The following is a 17,588-nucleotide window of genomic DNA, read 5'->3' on the forward strand; positions in this document are numbered from 1 at the left end:
TTATTGGACCACCTTCCAGGACTGTATATTTAGTCGTTGCAACTGTAGTTGATCAAATAAGCGTCCTTTGGGGGTCTAGGATGGTGATTCTATCATTCCACAGTTAAATATACTGGTTAAGAGCAGATTATTGAGGCACTTTTTGATCACAAACATTCAAATGTAGTGGTAGAGAAGCATGTAACTTTCTTTTCCCTTCCAACTGAAGGGGATGCTCAAACTGTAGTATAGTAGAGGAAAACTCAATCAGCTGATGTCCAAAGAGTGAGATCCTATCAAAGGCAGACAGAGGAACAGAAAGAGCAACTTAAAATAAGTTTGAAGGAAACTGATGTTCTTGAATAACAAAAATACCATCACTGTGCCCTCCAAAAGTGAGAGTCTGAGCCTGGTGGGAAATGAAGCCAGACAATCAGGTCAGTTTCATCAAAAGTACAGCAGGTTGAGAACGTTAAAGGACCAGATAAGAAAATAAGTATCTGTAGCAGGATTGTAGAAGGAGGGATGATTCACTCTGGAAGTGAAGGGACCACTTCCAGACTCCTGTAGCTTGCTATGGTTTGCAAAACTGAGAGCACATTCCAGAGGGACCGAGCCAGAGCCAACATCCAATGGGATGGGTTGTCAGACCTGGAATGGGGCTGCCTCAAGAGGTTCTGTGTTCTCTATCACTGGAGGGATTAAAATTCAGGAACATTTCCCCAAGGATCCTAACAGTGAGAGAGAGGATGGAATGGATGGTCCTAAAAGGAACTTTCTGGGTTCTTTTGGGAATTTTGAATATGAAGGTAAAGGTTATTGTCCAGACTAAAGCCTGATGTATTTACTTATTCAACTGTCTCAAGCTTACATCACCAACTCTAACTCCCCCCCCCCCTTTTATTTTCACAATGGATTGGGTATCACCATCATTAGAATAGCATCACATATATTTTGGGTTTGAAGAGGAGTCTAATGGTGGGACCCCAGGTTAGTAGCTTATTATTAGTTGTCACCACAGTTTTGTGACCCTGTTCTTTGAAAGTTGAATGACTCCATGGTATTTTGTAACCTATGACTAGAATAAACAATAGGCAATATTCCCAGGAGACAGTCAATTCATCACTTTTTTTTAATGGAAAAAGAGTCAGCAAAAGACAGCCAAGCAATAAATGTAATATCAAAGATAGTCAAAACAAAGGAAATATAATTTTGTTCAGAACTAGAAAAAAAATCCACTGCTATGTCTCAATATATATAGCCTATAGCAAGTTCCCAGGAACTTATTTTCCAAATATAGACTAATAGGTCTTCTTATCCACTAAATTCAAACCATCAGTGAAAGAGGTCAGGAAAGGTGCATGAAATTAGGAGGATTGATGAGCTGAGTGTCGTTGTGATTTTGTTTCTTATAAACTTGAATTTATGCTTTGAGAATTTGGAGGCTAAGAAAGTGGTACAATTCCAATAACTTCACAGAGATAGTTTTGGAGCAGGCCACAATGTTCTCCAGTAAGAGAATGCATTCTATCCCCACATGCTATTGTAGAATCATTATTCATTTAACAAAATGTGGTCTTTTCAGGTAGCAAGTTTAGTTCTATAGTTAAAATGGACTTAAAATATTCTGGAATATATCTAGAAAATATTTTGTATATATAAAATACAATATTTTCTAGAAATTTTCCATGGTGGCACAAACAATACAGGAAGACTTTCTTGTTTATATGTAGTGTGGACTTTGAAATTTGCATACGTGTATGTGTTTTAAGTGAATTTTGAAAGTCAGCAAAACATAAAGTCAATCATAAAATTATCCCCTTTGCTTCCAAATTGTGCAATAATCACAGTGAGGAAGAATTAATTTTTTTAAAAAAGCAAATATTTGAGAAAAGCCTTCGTGTCTTAATACCATGATAATGGCTTCATTTATCAACAATTGAGTGCTCATCAATGCCAGGTACAGAAGTGAAAGATAGTTTTAACTTACAGTGCTCGCCAAGTTAGTCAGCTAGTCAGTGCTAGTGAGGGAGATAAACTAGGCAGCAGGAGTAAGTGTGATAGGAGACACAGGTGCACGCAGGACTCCTTGGGAGATCTGAGAACCCAGTGTGGCCTGAAGGCAAGGGAGGTGAGCTGGGCTGGATAAGAGCTGCACTGGACTCCGCTAAGCACACCAGAGACAAGCACCAGGAGGCACCAGAGAGCAGCATGTGTGAGCTAGGTACCTTTGGCTTCTTCCCCAGCGTTGTTCACTTCCCAGAGAAAATAAGATGTTCATAAACTCCATTTTTGTCAGTTTAAATGTTGAACAATTGGAAAATCTTTCCAATGGATTTTCTTTTCGTACACTTTGCAAAGTCAGCAGCAGAAAAGTGATGAGGAAGGTCCTATCCAAATGCCTTCGCTTCTACAACTGATAGGTGCATCCTCCCAGCCTTTGACCCAGGGAGTTCACTTCCTCAACAGTCAGCATTTTTCTGGGAAGTGTTTTAGCTACATTTTCACAAATGTCTGATCTCTTTGTATCAACAAATGCTGCTCTTTGAGCCGCATGGTGGGTTTCTACTTCTTTCCCTTTGTGTGTGTGTCAAATTAGAAAAAATGAAGGAAACTCTTTGAGATAAGAACATACTGTTATTTTTACTTACTTTCAAATAGCATCTTCCCTGTAGATTTAATATTGAAGGACCTGGACAAATAGAAGAAGGATAATTCAGTGTTCCTCTCAAATGTAGTCTTACATTGACAGTCCTCATATTTTACCTGTAAATCTCAATGGTAAAACTATTAGGCTTTGCTAGTTACTCATAATGGATTTCTTGTAGTCACATTTCTGTTGTAGTTCAAATAACTAGAAGAAAATATGGAACATAAATTACTTGTTTTATGTGAAAATTGTCTTTCGTATGCAGTCCACAAAAGCAAATATTTTGGACATTTTTAGTATTTATGAGTCATTAATGAAAAGAATCATTTCTGTTTTTCTATTGGCATTTTATTTTTTGTGCATGCTTTTCTTCCCTGAATCTTACCCTTAAAAATCATCTGCCTGTATGATTTTCTCAGTATGCTACAACCTTAGCCACCATAGTCCCTCAGGAAAAAAAATGGACTTCATTCAAATTAAGGTTGGTAGGAGAAAATACGCTCTTTGGAAAGTCCCAGTCTTGAGCAAGAGAAAATATAAGTAAGACAGTAAAGATGAAAAGAGTTTAAAAGACTTGGTAACTGATGGTGTGGCCTCAGTTTCTGGTTCTGTCATTTTCTACCCCAGGCAAATTCATTATCCAGTGACCTTCAGTTTCCTTTTCTGTAAAAGGATGTGATGGATAATACCAGCTCTTATACACACCTACCCATCTACCTGCCTAATTAGACACAGGTTTTCCTGAGCATTTAAATAGGTAAAAGAACCTTAAAACGAAGTAGGATTTACAAATACTTGTTGTTATGGCAACAACTTTCCAATGCACAAAATATGATTCTATGACGTTATATTTTATATACAGTACTTAGCATAATAGGCATTGTCTCAATGAGTATTTGCTTTCCTTCTTTCTCTCAGCTTTTCTTTCAAGGCTGCATATGTCCCATTTGTCTCCATTTACCACAAGGCTTTCTGTTGTCCTGCATGCTTTGGTCCATTGATGCTCTAATTATTCTTCCCTCATTCACAGGCTCAGAGAGGCAGCTGGCCATCAGCCAACTTCAGTAACCCTCTTCTTAGTTTGGACATCTGATTGTATAGTCTAGTTTTAAATTTCTGTGCAATTAGAACATAGATGGGTGGATATTGGTTTTATATCCCATAATACTTAATCCATTTATACCAATGGCGTTTATTGGGGTGCGAATGTTCACCAGTTTTGTGAATAACAATATGCATCATGTGTGTTTTACAAACAACTTTAACTCAGTACCGTACTTTTTACTTATGTGTTTTCTCACAAAATACTATTAAGCAACTATTTTCAATGTTTACAATAATAGTACCTAAAATTTATTACGTATCCACTGTGTGTCAGTGTTTTACAGAAAGGAAATTATCTTCACCACACTAGGAGCTATTATTTATGCATTTTACAGATGGGGAAAACAAACCACAGAAAAGATGTCGGGAGGCAAGGTACCATCACAGTTGGTATCATCACAAAGCCTCTTTCCAGAATGACTGGATTAATTCAAGTTCCCCTATTATTATTTGTGCACCCTTAGGTAAATTACTTACTCTTTCTGTGCCTTAGTTTTCCCATCTATAAAGTGGGGAAGTAATAACACATCCCTCATAATGTCATGAAAGGCAAACACTGTCTTTCCCCTGAATGGCATTTTAGGTTCTCTTCACTACAGCAAAAATCTGCCTGCATATTGTTCGCTCCTCTCTCTTTCCATCATCAATAGTATTTTCAATGAGACAATTCTCCCAGAAGTGGAGATACAGAGTGCTATTTGATGATTTATTGCCTTACATTTCGGTGTTCAGTAAACACAATGGAATCCAAAGGCAAGCTCCGTCACATTAATTTTTGGAGCCTAAGGTACTTTAGTGTCCCTATGGGAAAGTGACTTCAGATGAAACCCAGTTCTCAAATTTATTTCATTTTGGCTAAAACCATAACAAGTGCTTTCAGCACACTGAAAGTGTTAAGCCCCAAATGGCAAGCTTGTACTGCACACATTATTTTTTATTATAGCTTACTTGGTTTGAGGGTTCCTTTCCTTTTCCACGCTCTTAGATGCATTTAACAGGGACAGATATAACATAAAGTTACTTTATTGCTAATGAAAGGGCCCTGGCCTGAAGTCAGAAACAACTTTGTCAAAATCCTAAGAATAAGAACAATAAAATAAATTGCATGCTATTTGAGTCCCTTTAGAAGAGCTTTTGTCATTGAGAAAATGAGTGTGGATAAATATCGATTGTTTTTTCTCAAAAGCGTTTCCCCATGTCCAAAGCCTGTTGTGAGTCCGTGCGCTCTCCTATGTCCCCACAGGCACCAGCATATTCACCGTCTATGAGGCTGCATCCCAGGAGGGCTGGGTATTCCTCATGTACAGAGCCATTGACAGCTTCCCCCGCTGGCGGTCCTACTTCTACTTCATCACGCTCATATTCTTCCTGGCCTGGCTTGTGAAGGTACCATAGAAACTGGCCCCAGTGGAATCTGTCTGCCCCCCGCCCCCCACAGCCTCTGATGATGTTTTGTTTGCTTTTCGTTGCCCTACACTTTCTCATCCGGGTCGGGATTTTCTTTCAGAACGTGTTCATTGCTGTCATCATTGAAACATTTGCAGAAATCAGGGTACAGTTTCAGCAGATGTGGGGATCGAGAAGCAGCACCACTTCAACGGCCACCACACAGGTACCCATGGGGGGGTGATGTCCTTTCCCTGCTGGAACGCAGGCACACACTCAGTGGGCCCTGAGGGAACGTGGGAAAGCCCTGGGATAAGTGCCTTCTGCAGTCAGACCCACTGAGGGAGCTATTCAGCAATGCCCGTGCACAGGCCCAAACCCAGAGCAACCACATCAGCTTTTCTGGGTGATAGGGTGAGGGTACCTATGGTTTCATCAGCTCCGTGGGTGGGTTTGGCACAAAACCCACATTTACTATATACCTTTGATTTCATTCGGTCATTACGAGTCTTCAGAGAGCTTGCAGATAAAAGTGGAAATGGTAGAATTTCCCGTTTTTAAAAATATTTATTCATGTGATCGAAAACCAATATGATGGCCTTTATATATGGGATTAGAATTTTTTTTGGAACGGGAAATATGTTTCATTCAGACTGATCCAATCACAGTATAGTAAATTATGAAGAAGACCTCATAATGCATATCTGATTTTTGAGGAATCACTACATATTCAGAAGGGGAGTCCTATGCTCCCGATAAATTGGGAGTGCCCTAGAATTTGGTTAAAAGCTTCAGGGCAGTTATTAACTAGGAGGGTAGTCCAGATCCTATGTCTTTGTTTTTAATTTTGGCTTTGTTTTGTGTGTGGATTTGGAGGGGGGGGGGTAGTTCTTTTTTGTGTGTTTAGAAAGAGGAAGGGATGGGATGCCTGGGTGGCTCAGTCGGTTCAGCATCCAACTCTTGATTTCAGCTCAGGTCATGAGCTCACATTTGTGAGACCGAGCTCTGCATCAGGCTCTGTGCTGACAGTGCAGGGCCTGCTTGGGATTCTCTCTCTCCCTCTTTCTCTGCCTCTGACCCACTCACTCACACACTCTCTGTCACTCTTTCTCTCTCTTAAAATAAATAAATAAACTTAAAAAAAAGAAAAAGGAAGGGAAGGTTTATATGTCTTAGTCTAGTTTGAATCTTTATATAAGAGAAAGAAAATAAAAGTTCCTGAATCAAGCATGAAATTATTCTGATGCTCATGACTACTATTTTAATATTAAATTGTAAGTTAAATTTAATGTAACATTGTAAATCATTATACAAGTCTGTGGACAAAGGTATTTGTGAAACCTCCAAGGTACAAACCTGGCTTTGAAAAGCTTCAAATTGAGCTTTTATGAATTACATGCTAAAATGCTATTAAACATGCTATTATTTGGAAAAGCCTCAAGCAGCATCTTTACGGTGTTGTGAAGGTTTGAACTGACTAGCCAATTCATTATAGATGAAATAGTATTAATACTATTCAATTTTGGCAGACAATTATTCAAACTTTTATGAAAGATTTTTTTTTAATGTTATATAGGTTATATCACAGATGTAAAAAAAAAAGCACATCTAGTTTTTATTTCTTCTGTCATCTCTTCTAGGGAACTATGAAATATAATAAAGTTCAAGGTCCACTCTGGCTTGTCTTTTAAGTCAGGTGACAACGTCTGGAAGGTGTGTTTTCTGCTCTAAGACGTTGAGAACTAAATAGAGCATAAAGCTAAGAACTCAGCGCAGAATTTACATTCAGTGTTCTTAAGAGATGACCTAAAATAAAATGACTTTAAAACCACATTATGCTTATTAAGTAACTCTTATTTATAAAGCCACAGCTGGAAAAGTCGTGTTTGGAAGCTCCACCAAATCAGCTAGCAGTTCTAATAGAAAGTGAAATGGGAAGGGACTTTGAACAAAGTTGTGCAAAATGGTTTTGATGCAAAATTATACCTAATCAGGAGGAATAAATTGGTAATTCAGAGGTAATGCGTCTAGGTATTCAGCAGAGGTAATCACACAGAGAATCCTGAAAAACCTTCATTAAGAGAAATGCTGTGGCTGAGGACCCGGTTGCTAGGCAACCAGAGCTCCTGCAGCAGCCTCGGGGAAACATCAGTTGGGCTGCCTGGCAACAGGCTGCAGGCCCCGCCCAGCCCCTCACCAGCCAGGAGGCAAGTGGCTCAGATGCTTTTGTGTCTGAGGAGAGGAGGGACATCATTTCCTGCGATTCTGTTACATTTGCAAAATCTGGCAGAACTCTGTGCACAAGGACTTTACGTGGAATAGTTGTAAAAACTAAATCATTGGGGCGCCTGGGTGGCTCGGTCGGTTGAGCGTCCACCTCAGCTTAGGTCATGATATCGTGGTCTGTGCGTTCAAGCCCCGCATCGGGTTCTGTGCTGACAGCTCAGGGCCTGGAGCCTGCTTCAGACTGTGTGTTTCTCTCTCTCTGTCTCTCTGTCTGCCCCTCCTCCACTCATGCTCTGGCTCTCTCTCTCTGTCAAAAATAAAATAAAACATTAAAAAAATTTTTTTAACTACATCATTAGTTTATAATTCTAATAAAACTGACAGGCATTAATAGAATAAAACAAAGATGGCTATTGTATTGCCAAGTACACAGCTTTGCGGAGCTGGAGCCACTTCCTGCCATTCTCTAGTATGTGGAACATATGCAGTGGTTCTGTGTAACTTATCCTCACAGAAGGGCTAAGAGGATCTCAGGCTTAGTGCACTTGTTGGTGTCTTTGGGTCCCTTGACTTTTCAAGAGCATTGGTGTTGAGAAAAAAAAATTATACATATTAATGGAATGAGGAGGGGGCTTTCTGATATCTTAGTTCAAGAGGACTTGCCTCTGATGTGGACCGTACAGAGGCAAAAGAGAACCAGGTGATGAGAACTGAATGGGTTTGTTTTGTTGTTGTTGTTGTTGTTGTTGTTGTTGTTGTTGTTGTTTTTATTAACAAAGCAGTCTGCTTTCGACTCACAGCATAGAAACAAATTACGGAAAAAAAATAATGCCAAAGGACTTGTGGAGAGACCGTAATATAACATGTCACAGGAAAACAAAGAGAAAATGATGTGGAAAATTTCAGAGGAGTAATCATTAGTTTGTCTGAGCTCTGATGGAGATGATGGCTTTCATACTTGCACAATTATTAGCCGTGGGTCACGGTGGCCCCATGCTCAGCTGTGTGTTGGGTTAAAGGTCAGGAAACCCATAGGTCTGTGATATAACAGCACGTGCATAGGTCCACAGTAGCGTGGGTGTATCGTCCCAGAGCTGGATGCTGGGATGCACAGAGTGCTAGTAGGAAACATCCTGAGCTTAGCCGCTCTCCATCCCAGGCCTCTGTTCTCATGCCTTAGCTGCTTCACCTCAGCGCCTGTCACCAGTCACCAGTCATGTGGTCTTCCGATTACACTGATTCATGGTGGATATAAGCTTGTTTCACTTTGCCTGGAGGAGAACGAAACTGTTAATCTTGAAGGCCACACAAGGCTACATTTGTGTTATGCGTGCTCAAAAAACACTCGAGCTAGGCTCTGGCAATTAACGTGTACCTAACCTTTATGTACGAGTTATAGTTCCCTAGGGTCATACTGAGGGATATGGAGGGACAACTGGCAGCTCAGGACTCGAGCCCTGAGGGTTCCTGGCTTGGGATGTCCTGTTGTCTACCTCACATAGCTGTCACATTAACCAATCTAAATGTTGTTTTATAATTCAGGGGTCTAAAGACAAATGGAACCTTGGACATGTCTGAATTTCCTTCATTTTATACAAAGGGGTGACCTTGAGACAACACTTTTACTAACAATTAAATTGATTAATTTGATTTTGGTCAGCTGGAAAAAAAATAATTTAACAGAGAAAACTAGTCTGCTACTGATCAAAGCAAATCTATGCCCCAGGGATCCTTTGTGTCATGATAAGAGACCATAGGCTGCACATAGAGAAGATTTTTAGCTAGTGACTGACAGGATTGCTTTTGTCTTTTCTCCTTAAAAGGAGACACCCAGAATTTTGACGGGAACTTTAAAAGACACCGTAAAAGGTTTGCATTTCAACCAATGTATGTAGTCTCAGAATGAGCCTATTCATGGGGATGTGCTTGCTTCTACCACTAAGAATACCTTTCAAAATTCATTCTAAAGGGAATCAGAATCCTGTACACGGACACCTGAGTGAAGTAATTTGTAACTTCCATCTTTGATCAAAGAATCTTTGGGTAAATGTGCACCCCCATCTTGTCACTTAAAAATACACCTGTGGTATATAGACAGATGGTAGCTACCCTTGGGGTGAACATAGTATAATGTAAAAATAAATCAGGGTACTGTTTCATGGGATAATTAAATTGAGCATATGTGGAACAGTATTTTGTAGGATGTCCTATGAAAGGTACTCTCTGTATATGTTTTAAAGTTCAAAATAAGTAGCATACTTGGCAAAAAGCCCCCCATGCGGTCTTTGAAAAGTATTGATTCTAGGACATAAACAACTGATACACCATTTTTCTGAGTTGCAGGATGGCATTGTAGAGAATTCTCAATTCAACGATTAAAAAAAGTTTTCTTTTTTTTAAAAATATTTTTAGTGTTTATCTATTTTTTTTAATTTATTTATTTTTTATTTTTTAATATATGAAATTTACTGTCAAATTGGTTTCCATACAACACCCAGTGCTCATCCCAAAAGGTGCCCTCCTCAATACCCATCACCCACCCTGCCCTCCCTCCCACCCCCCATCAACCCTCAGTTTGTTCTCAGTTTTTAACAGTCTCTTATGCTTTGGCTCTCTCCCACTCTAACCTCTTTTTTTTTTTTTCCCTTCCCCTCCCCCATGGGTTTCTGTTACGTTTCTCAGGATCCACATAAGAGTGAAACCATATGGTATCTGTCTTTCTCTGTATGGCTTATTTCACTTAGCATCACACTCTCCAGTTCCATCCACGTTGCTACAAAAGGCCATATTTCATTTTTTCTCATTGCCACGTAGTATTCCATTGTGTATATAAACCACAATTTCTTTATTCATTCATCAGTTGATGGACATTTAGGCTCTTTCCATAATTTGGCGATTGTTGAGAGTGCTGCTATAAACATTGGGGTACGAGTGCCCCTATGCATCAGTACTCCTGTATCCCTTGGATAAATTCCTAGCAATGCTATTGCTGGGTCATAGGGTAGGTCTATTTTTAATTTTCTGAGGAACCTCCACACTGCTTTCCAGAGCGGCTGCACCAATTTGCATTCCCACCAACAGTGCAAGAGGGTTCCTGTTTCTCCACATCCTCTCCAGCATCTATAGTCTCCTGATTTCTTCATTTTGGCCACTCTGACTGGCGTGAGGTGGTATCTGAGTGTGGTTTTGATTTGTATTTCCCTGATGAGGAGCGACGTTGAACATCTTTTCATGTGCCTGTTGGCCATCCGGATGTCTTCTTTAGAGAAATGTCTATTCATGTTTTCTGCCCATTTCTTCACTGGGTTATTTGTTTTTCGGGTGTGGAGTTTGATGAGCTCTTTATAGATTTTGGATACTAGCCCTTTGTCCGATGTGTCATTTGCAAATATCTTTTCCCATTCCGTTGGTTGCCTTTTAGTTTTGTTGGTTGTTTCCTTTGCTGTGCAGAAGCTTTTTATCTTCATAAGGTCCCAGTAATTCACTTTTGCTTTTAATTCCCTTGCCTTTGGGGATGTGCCGAGTAAGAGATTGCTACGGCTGAGGTCAGAGAGGTCTTTTCCTGCTTTCTCCTCTAAGGTTTTGATGGTTTCCTGTCTCACATTCAGGTCCTTTATCCATTTTGAGTTTATTTTTGTGAATGGTGTGACAAAGTGGTCTAGTTTCAACCTTCTGCATGTTGCTGTCCAGTTCTCCCAGCACCATTTGTTAAAGAGGCTGTCTTTTTTCCATTGGATGTTCTTTCCTGCTTTGTCAAAGATGAGTTGGCCATACGTTTGTGGGTCTAGTTCTGGGGTTTCTATTCGATTCCATTGGTCTATGTGTCTGTTTTTGTGCCAATACCATGCTGTCTTGATGATGGCAGCTTTGTAGTAGAGGCTAAAGTCTGGGATTGTGATGCCTCCTGCTTTGGTCTTCTTCTTCAAAATTACTTTGGCTATTCGGGACCTTTTGTGGTTCCATATGAATTGTGTTTATCTATTTTTAAGAGAGAGGGAGAGAGACAGAGTGTGAGCGGGGAAGGGGTAGAGAAAGAAGGAGACACAGAATTCAAAACAGGCTCCAGGCTCCAAGCTGTCAGCACAGACCCTGATGTGGGGCTTGAATCCATGTACCGTGAGATCAGGACCTGAGCCCAAGTTGGACGCTTAACCAACTGAACCACCCAGGCACCCCTAGAAAAACTGTTTTCTGGTAAATACATATATGGTCTGTGAATTTTGGCACTTGTCCCTGACTGTGTCACTTATTTTGTAGAGGGAAAGTTGTCTTTCTGCAAATGATCTGCTCCCAGGAATCTTAGGTATGGGATCTTTGCATAGGCTAATATTTCCATCAATAATTACCCTTTTGAACACAGACTAACACAAGGACATGAATAAGTATGGCAAAGGAAATGTCTACTTACATGTGTGAAACTATGGCCTTGGGCAGGAAAAAAAAAAACTAGCTTATAGTTAGTGTCTTAGAAAAATAAAAATCGTTAATCCCAACTTACCTCACTGCCAACCACACCCCTCCCGCTACACACAAACCCATAAGGAATTGGAAAGAAAATATACTAGTGGGGAAATAGTGGGCAGTGTCTTCCCACTGGCTGTAATATTGATGGATGACTAATCTTTGAGGTAGTAGAATGTGCAGTAAGACAATAAACTAGGCAGCCAACAATCCAGATACCCAATTCAATAAATATCAGATTTTAGTATCCTGTACCATTCTGGATTTCATCACTTATGTATTTTAAGGCAAAAGAAACTACTTTTCCCTTCATAAATATGTACATAAAATTCTGCTGAGCAGATTAATTTGGCCTAGTTAAAATAATTTCACAGAGTCTAAGTGATATGTCAGTCTCCTACCATTAAAATAACACCAGCCTTATTCCCTGTGCCACATGCATACGTCTTATATTATTTATCCAGAGAATATTTTTCTGTTGGCTCAGTGAGAAATGTCCACTAACTAAAGATAAAAACTTACAGCTCCTAGTAAAAATCACACCGGACATAATGCTTGGGAATTCTCATTTTCATTTTCTTCCAGGTCTAATATGTAATAATCGATAACCAATCTAATGGGGATAAAATGCCTACTTTAAAGTCTATTCAAGAAGAATATTTGGGCAATTATATGCCAAGGATGTATAAAGCAGAAAGGACCTGATGCATAGCAAGGGCTCAATAAATTCAGGCTAGCGATTACCATCATTCTCATTATGATTATTATTCACTTAAGTTTTCAGTGTTCAAATGAACATAATTGGAATGACTCATGTTCTAAATATAAATCCATAAAAAGACACATCTTTGATAACATAAAAAATGTAAGCGCTGGAGACATAAAGTAGGAGTTCTCGATGTTCCATATTAAGTGTCTCTGACTCATCTCCTTCTTTGTCTTGAAGATGTTCCATGAAGACGCTGCTGGTGGATGGCAGCTGGTAGCCGTGGATGTCAACAAGCCCCAGGGACGCGCCCCAGCCTGCCTCCAGGTGCAGTAAATACCATTTTTAAACTCATGCAGCAGAGTTCTTTGACTTTTATCCAAGGAAATCCCCGGCTCTCCGAACTCTATGTCTGTCCAAATTTATGGTCCTGGAGTCAGGGACAGTATTTTGCTCCATCCTGGATGGTATTTTCCCAGGATCTACCTATTTTTTTCCTAAGATACACAGCAAGGATTTGGTAAATTTCAAGCAAATGAATGCACACAGGTAGTGCTAGCATTCCAACAGCATTAAATCAGTGAAATATTCTGTTGTCATATTAAATGATGTAAAAATATTCTTCTACAAAGGCCTGAATTGCTTACATGAGGGTGGTCACAATCACAATCCACTTAACTGAGTACCTTCCCAAGGAACTGGGAAGGAATATTTTTAATAGGTAGCTTATTCTGCATCTGCAAGCTGTCTGAGCAACGGGACATAATAAAGGCGCTTCCTTAACAAACTGCACCACACGATCTCGCGGTCCGTGAGTTCGAGCCCCGCGTCAGGCTCTGGGCTGATGGCTCGGAGCCTGGAGCCGGTTTCCGATTTTGTGTCTCCCTCTCTCTCTGCCCCTCCCCCGTTCATGCTCTGTCTCTCTCTGTCCCAAAAATAAATAAAAAACGTTGAAAAAAAAAACAAAAACAAAAACTGCACCTGCTGCAGACGAGGCTCTGGGATGGCGGGTGGATCCTAGGGCCTTGGGAAGCCATCAGGGGACCTCCCATCGGGTTTCTGGTCTGTGGATGTTTTGGACTTATCCTCTACGCTGATCTCTTCATAAAGCCCAATAAACTCCTTTTCCTTGGTGGACTGCCCTGGAATCTTCTCTTGCTTTGTTCTCCCTCTCTCCCTCCAAATATCAGTAATTCGTGTTCAAAACATATCACCTTTCCAAAAGTGGGATCCTTACCACCCCACTGCATTTTCACTTAGTCCATTTCCTTACTCTTTAAGGGTGAAGAGTCAAGCCACATCAACCCCGGGGAGAGGGAATTGATTCTTCCTCCTGTGGAATTTGATTCTCTTCACTGTCTTTTGTTTTCAGTTACAAATCCTTTTCTTACAAGGGGCTGCTTTTGTAGTTCTTTACATCCCTCCCCGTAAATCGGGGAAGGGTTTTTCATCTGCTTCAGGATAAGAACACGCTTTTCTTTCTTTTTGGATCATACTCTAGGTGGGGATTAGAGATTGATACATTTCAAAGATTGATACATAACATAAGCAAAGTATTGTACTTTGGACCATTACTGTGGCGTTTAGCCATATAGTTAAATTTTTTCTATCAGTTAAAAGAATGAAGAGGAAAAGAGGAAACATTTGTAAGGAGTATTGATAAGACCTAATATTATTTTGTGGCTTCTTTCTGTTGTATATTGGATGGTGCTAATAATTTAACTCCTACGACTGTGTCTGGTACTGCCATTGCTACTGACAGTAATGGCAATGACAGCATGGTAGTCGTAGCTTCTTGCCTAAAAAGTTACTCAGTAATCAGTCATCAGCTGATAATTAGTGGCACTAAGATAGTCCTGCTTTCCTGGAGATTACTTCCGGGTGGGTGGAGAAAAACCAGCGTCTAAAGAGCAATTACAAGAGCAATGAGGATTTTATTTATTTATTGTTTCAATATATGAAATTTATTGTCAAATTGGTTTCCATGCAACACCCAGTGCTCATCCCAAAAGGTGCCCTCCTCACTACCCATCACCCACCCTCCCCTCCCTCCCACCCCCCATCAACTCTCAGTTTGTTCTCAGTTTTTAAGAGTCTCTTATGCTTTGGCTCTCTTACACTCTAACCTCTTTTTTTTTTTCCTTCCCCTCCCCCATGGGTTTCTGTTAAGTTTCTCAGGATCCACATAAGAATGAAACCATATGGTATCTGTCTTTCTCTGTATGGCTTATTTCACTTAGCATGACACTCTCCAGTTCCATCCACGTTGCTACAAAAGGCCATATTTCATTCTTTCTCATGAGCAATGAGGATTTTAAAGAAGTAAAGCAGGATGCTATGGCAATCTACATTTTGGAGTCCTCACTCCTCCTCTGAGAGGTCAAGGAAGGCCCTCACTCGGTATAGCCCAGTGATGGAGAAAGACTGCCATGCTCCCTCAGCCTTTGTAGATGAGGATGTGAGGACCCAGGGGGCCTGGGTGAGCTCCTAAACTTGCACCTCTACCAAACGGAGAGGCCCTGGGTACACCTGGGTCTTCTGGCTCCTAGCTCCTGGGTCTTCTGGCTCCTAGCTCCATGCTGTATCCAAGGGAGAAAAATATGCCAAGGAAACGTTAAGTTTGTAGTAGAAATAAACTATCAGGCCAGCCATGAGTACCAAATCAAAGTCTTACAGGGGCCCTGAATACGCTGCTTAAAATGTATTAAATGCTTGTTGAGTAGATGCGTCAAGGTTGCAGTCTGGATTGAGAAAGCAAGTTATTAGCCTCCTTATCACAGAAATTTGAGATGGCAAGAGATAAATGGCCAGGAGAGTGTAATGAAAGAACAGCACTGTGCATGGATATAGGAAAATAAAGGTCAGTGAAGGGGTGGGTAAATGTTAGGCTAGAAGTATGTCGATGTTGGATCCAAGAGACCTGCATATTAGACATCTTTGTGAATATGGTGGCATGTTTGATAGGTTTTATGAATAATGACACATATGGTTTGAAGTGAAGGTGAATAAATTCTGACATTTCAATATGAAGAAAGTTCCATTGAGCTCAGCTTTACATGTTTGGTCCAAAATCAAGCTTTCTAGAAGAGTGTACCTGAAAGAGTACAAATGAAAAGTGGGATGGCCAAGGGATCGATGGGTCTGAGTGGAAAATAGATTAACCATTCATCATTTAATTAAAAGAGAAAGAAAGAAAAGAATCAAGTAAAGAAAAAAATATTTAAAATAAAATGGCCATGAAATACTCATTGGCTTTTTATTAATGACTAATGCCATCTAAAAACTAGGTAACAAGAAAATTTTCATTGGAATCATCCACTCTCTCCTGCCTGGAATCATAATGATCTCTCACCCTCAAGGACAAACAGTAGAATATATCACTTCTTTTCATTTTTAAAATGGGCAAAGTGTGACGTTACATTCTCCTAAAGCATATTTTAAACTATAGGAATGACATTGAAGAATAAGTATTTGCTTTAATTCCTTCCAGCTTATCCTCCATCATCCCGTTCCAGAGGTAGCCTAGAGGTTACCAAGAAAGCCAGTTTTTCTACTCCTGCCTTTACACTTTATATCTCTTCTAAAATAGCATTTCTGGGGCGCCTGGGTGGCACAGTCGGTTAAGCGTCCGACTTCAGCCAGGTCACGATCTCACGGTCTGTGAGTTCGAGCCCCGCGTCAGGCTCTGGGCTGATGGCTCAGAGCCTGGAGCCTGTTTCCGATTCTGTGTCTCCCTCTCTCTCTGTCCCTCCCCCGTTCATGCTCTGTCTCTCTCTGTCCCAAAAAATAAAATAAACGTTGAAAAAAAAATAAATAAATAAAATAGCATTTCTGCTTCCATGAGGCTCTGTCATTTTCATTGTTTCCTCTTTCTAGAACACTCTTCTCTCCCACTTAGAATTCACCTCAAAAGTCACTTCCTTAAGGAAGCCTTCCTCATCCTCAAAGAATACATAGGTTCCCTCGTTGTATATTTCCACATGTTATGGGTTTGTCATGATTTTAGTAAAATAAATTAAAATGGTATCATTCATTACTTAAAGTCTGTTTCTCCAACCAGAGATAACTCCATAGCAGTAGGGACCATAACGATCATGGTCACTGCCAGAGCTATTCTGATACAGGGAAAAGGCTCAATTGGTGTTTACCAAACAAGAGAACAATCAAGTGAAAGAAGGATCTAGAACCTTCTTGGCTTGTGCAAGTATTCATTTGACTTCTCACCTACAAGAAGCTCTATTTGTTCTCTTGGTCTTGTTTCTAGGAACCAGAAATTGAGTGGATGATGCCAATAACATTATTTCTATACAATAATTTATTTTTAAGTGTAAAACAAACAATACTTTGGGAGTTGGTTGAAGGCATCTTTCAAAGTTGGATAATGTTTGATGCTTTTGCCAGTGTGTCTCTTCTCAAACATGGTGGCAGTCAGCAGGACCTAGCCATGACTTTGATTATTTCCTATGGCTTTCAGGAGTTTTTATCTTCTTCAGCATGTGAAATAAATGGGTCTAAGATTAGAAATGTAGTCTCCTTGTTGGGATGAGCACTGGGTGTTATACGTAGGAGATGAATCACTGGAATCTACTCCTGAAATCATTATAGCATTACATGCTAACTAACTTGGATGTAAGTCAAAACAAACAAACAAAAAAACCAAAACCAAAAACAAAAAGAAAAGAAATGTACTCTTACTCAGGAATAACATAGTTGTAAAGAACCAAAACCATTCCTATCTTAACAAAAAAAGTAGAATTTCTTGGAATAAAAAATATGAACAGCTGTAATTAATTTGAGTTAGTAATTTGGCCATCATTAAAATAAATCAGAAAAATTAGGTATGGATAAATATTTGAGAGATGGCACACTGGTCGCCCAGAGTTCCTATTTGAGTATTGAAGAAACCATGGATTTTGTCCTGCGGGTGGAACTTTGTTTGAAACTTTGACTCCAGTTTTTTTTTTGTAATGTTTATTTGTTTATTTTGAGAGAGAGAGAGAGAGAGAGAGAGAGAGAGAGCAGGAAAGGGGCACAGAGAGATAGAGAAAGAGACTGAATCTCAGGCCGGCTCTGCAT

General features: G+C 39.9%; 1 protein-coding gene across 8 annotated transcripts in view; it reads left to right on the forward strand.

Annotated features, from left to right (window-relative positions):
* The window catches only part of NALCN (sodium leak channel, non-selective), a 333,612-nt gene that overhangs the window by 108,332 nt on the left and 207,692 nt on the right, over positions 1 to 17,588 (forward strand). For all 8 annotated transcript variants that reach the window (XM_058743569.1, XM_058743534.1, XM_058743516.1 and 5 more), the window contains 3 exons: positions 4,977 to 5,119; positions 5,241 to 5,345; positions 12,753 to 12,839. In XM_058743569.1, the coding sequence (XP_058599552.1) occupies positions 4,977 to 5,119; positions 5,241 to 5,345; positions 12,753 to 12,839 (335 nt within the window). The remainder of the gene's footprint in view (positions 1 to 4,976; positions 5,120 to 5,240; positions 5,346 to 12,752; positions 12,840 to 17,588) is intronic.

Source organism: Neofelis nebulosa, chromosome 1, assembly GCF_028018385.1.
Source record: "Neofelis nebulosa isolate mNeoNeb1 chromosome 1, mNeoNeb1.pri, whole genome shotgun sequence".
In the NCBI taxonomy this organism is placed as follows: domain Eukaryota; kingdom Metazoa; phylum Chordata; class Mammalia; order Carnivora; family Felidae; genus Neofelis; species Neofelis nebulosa.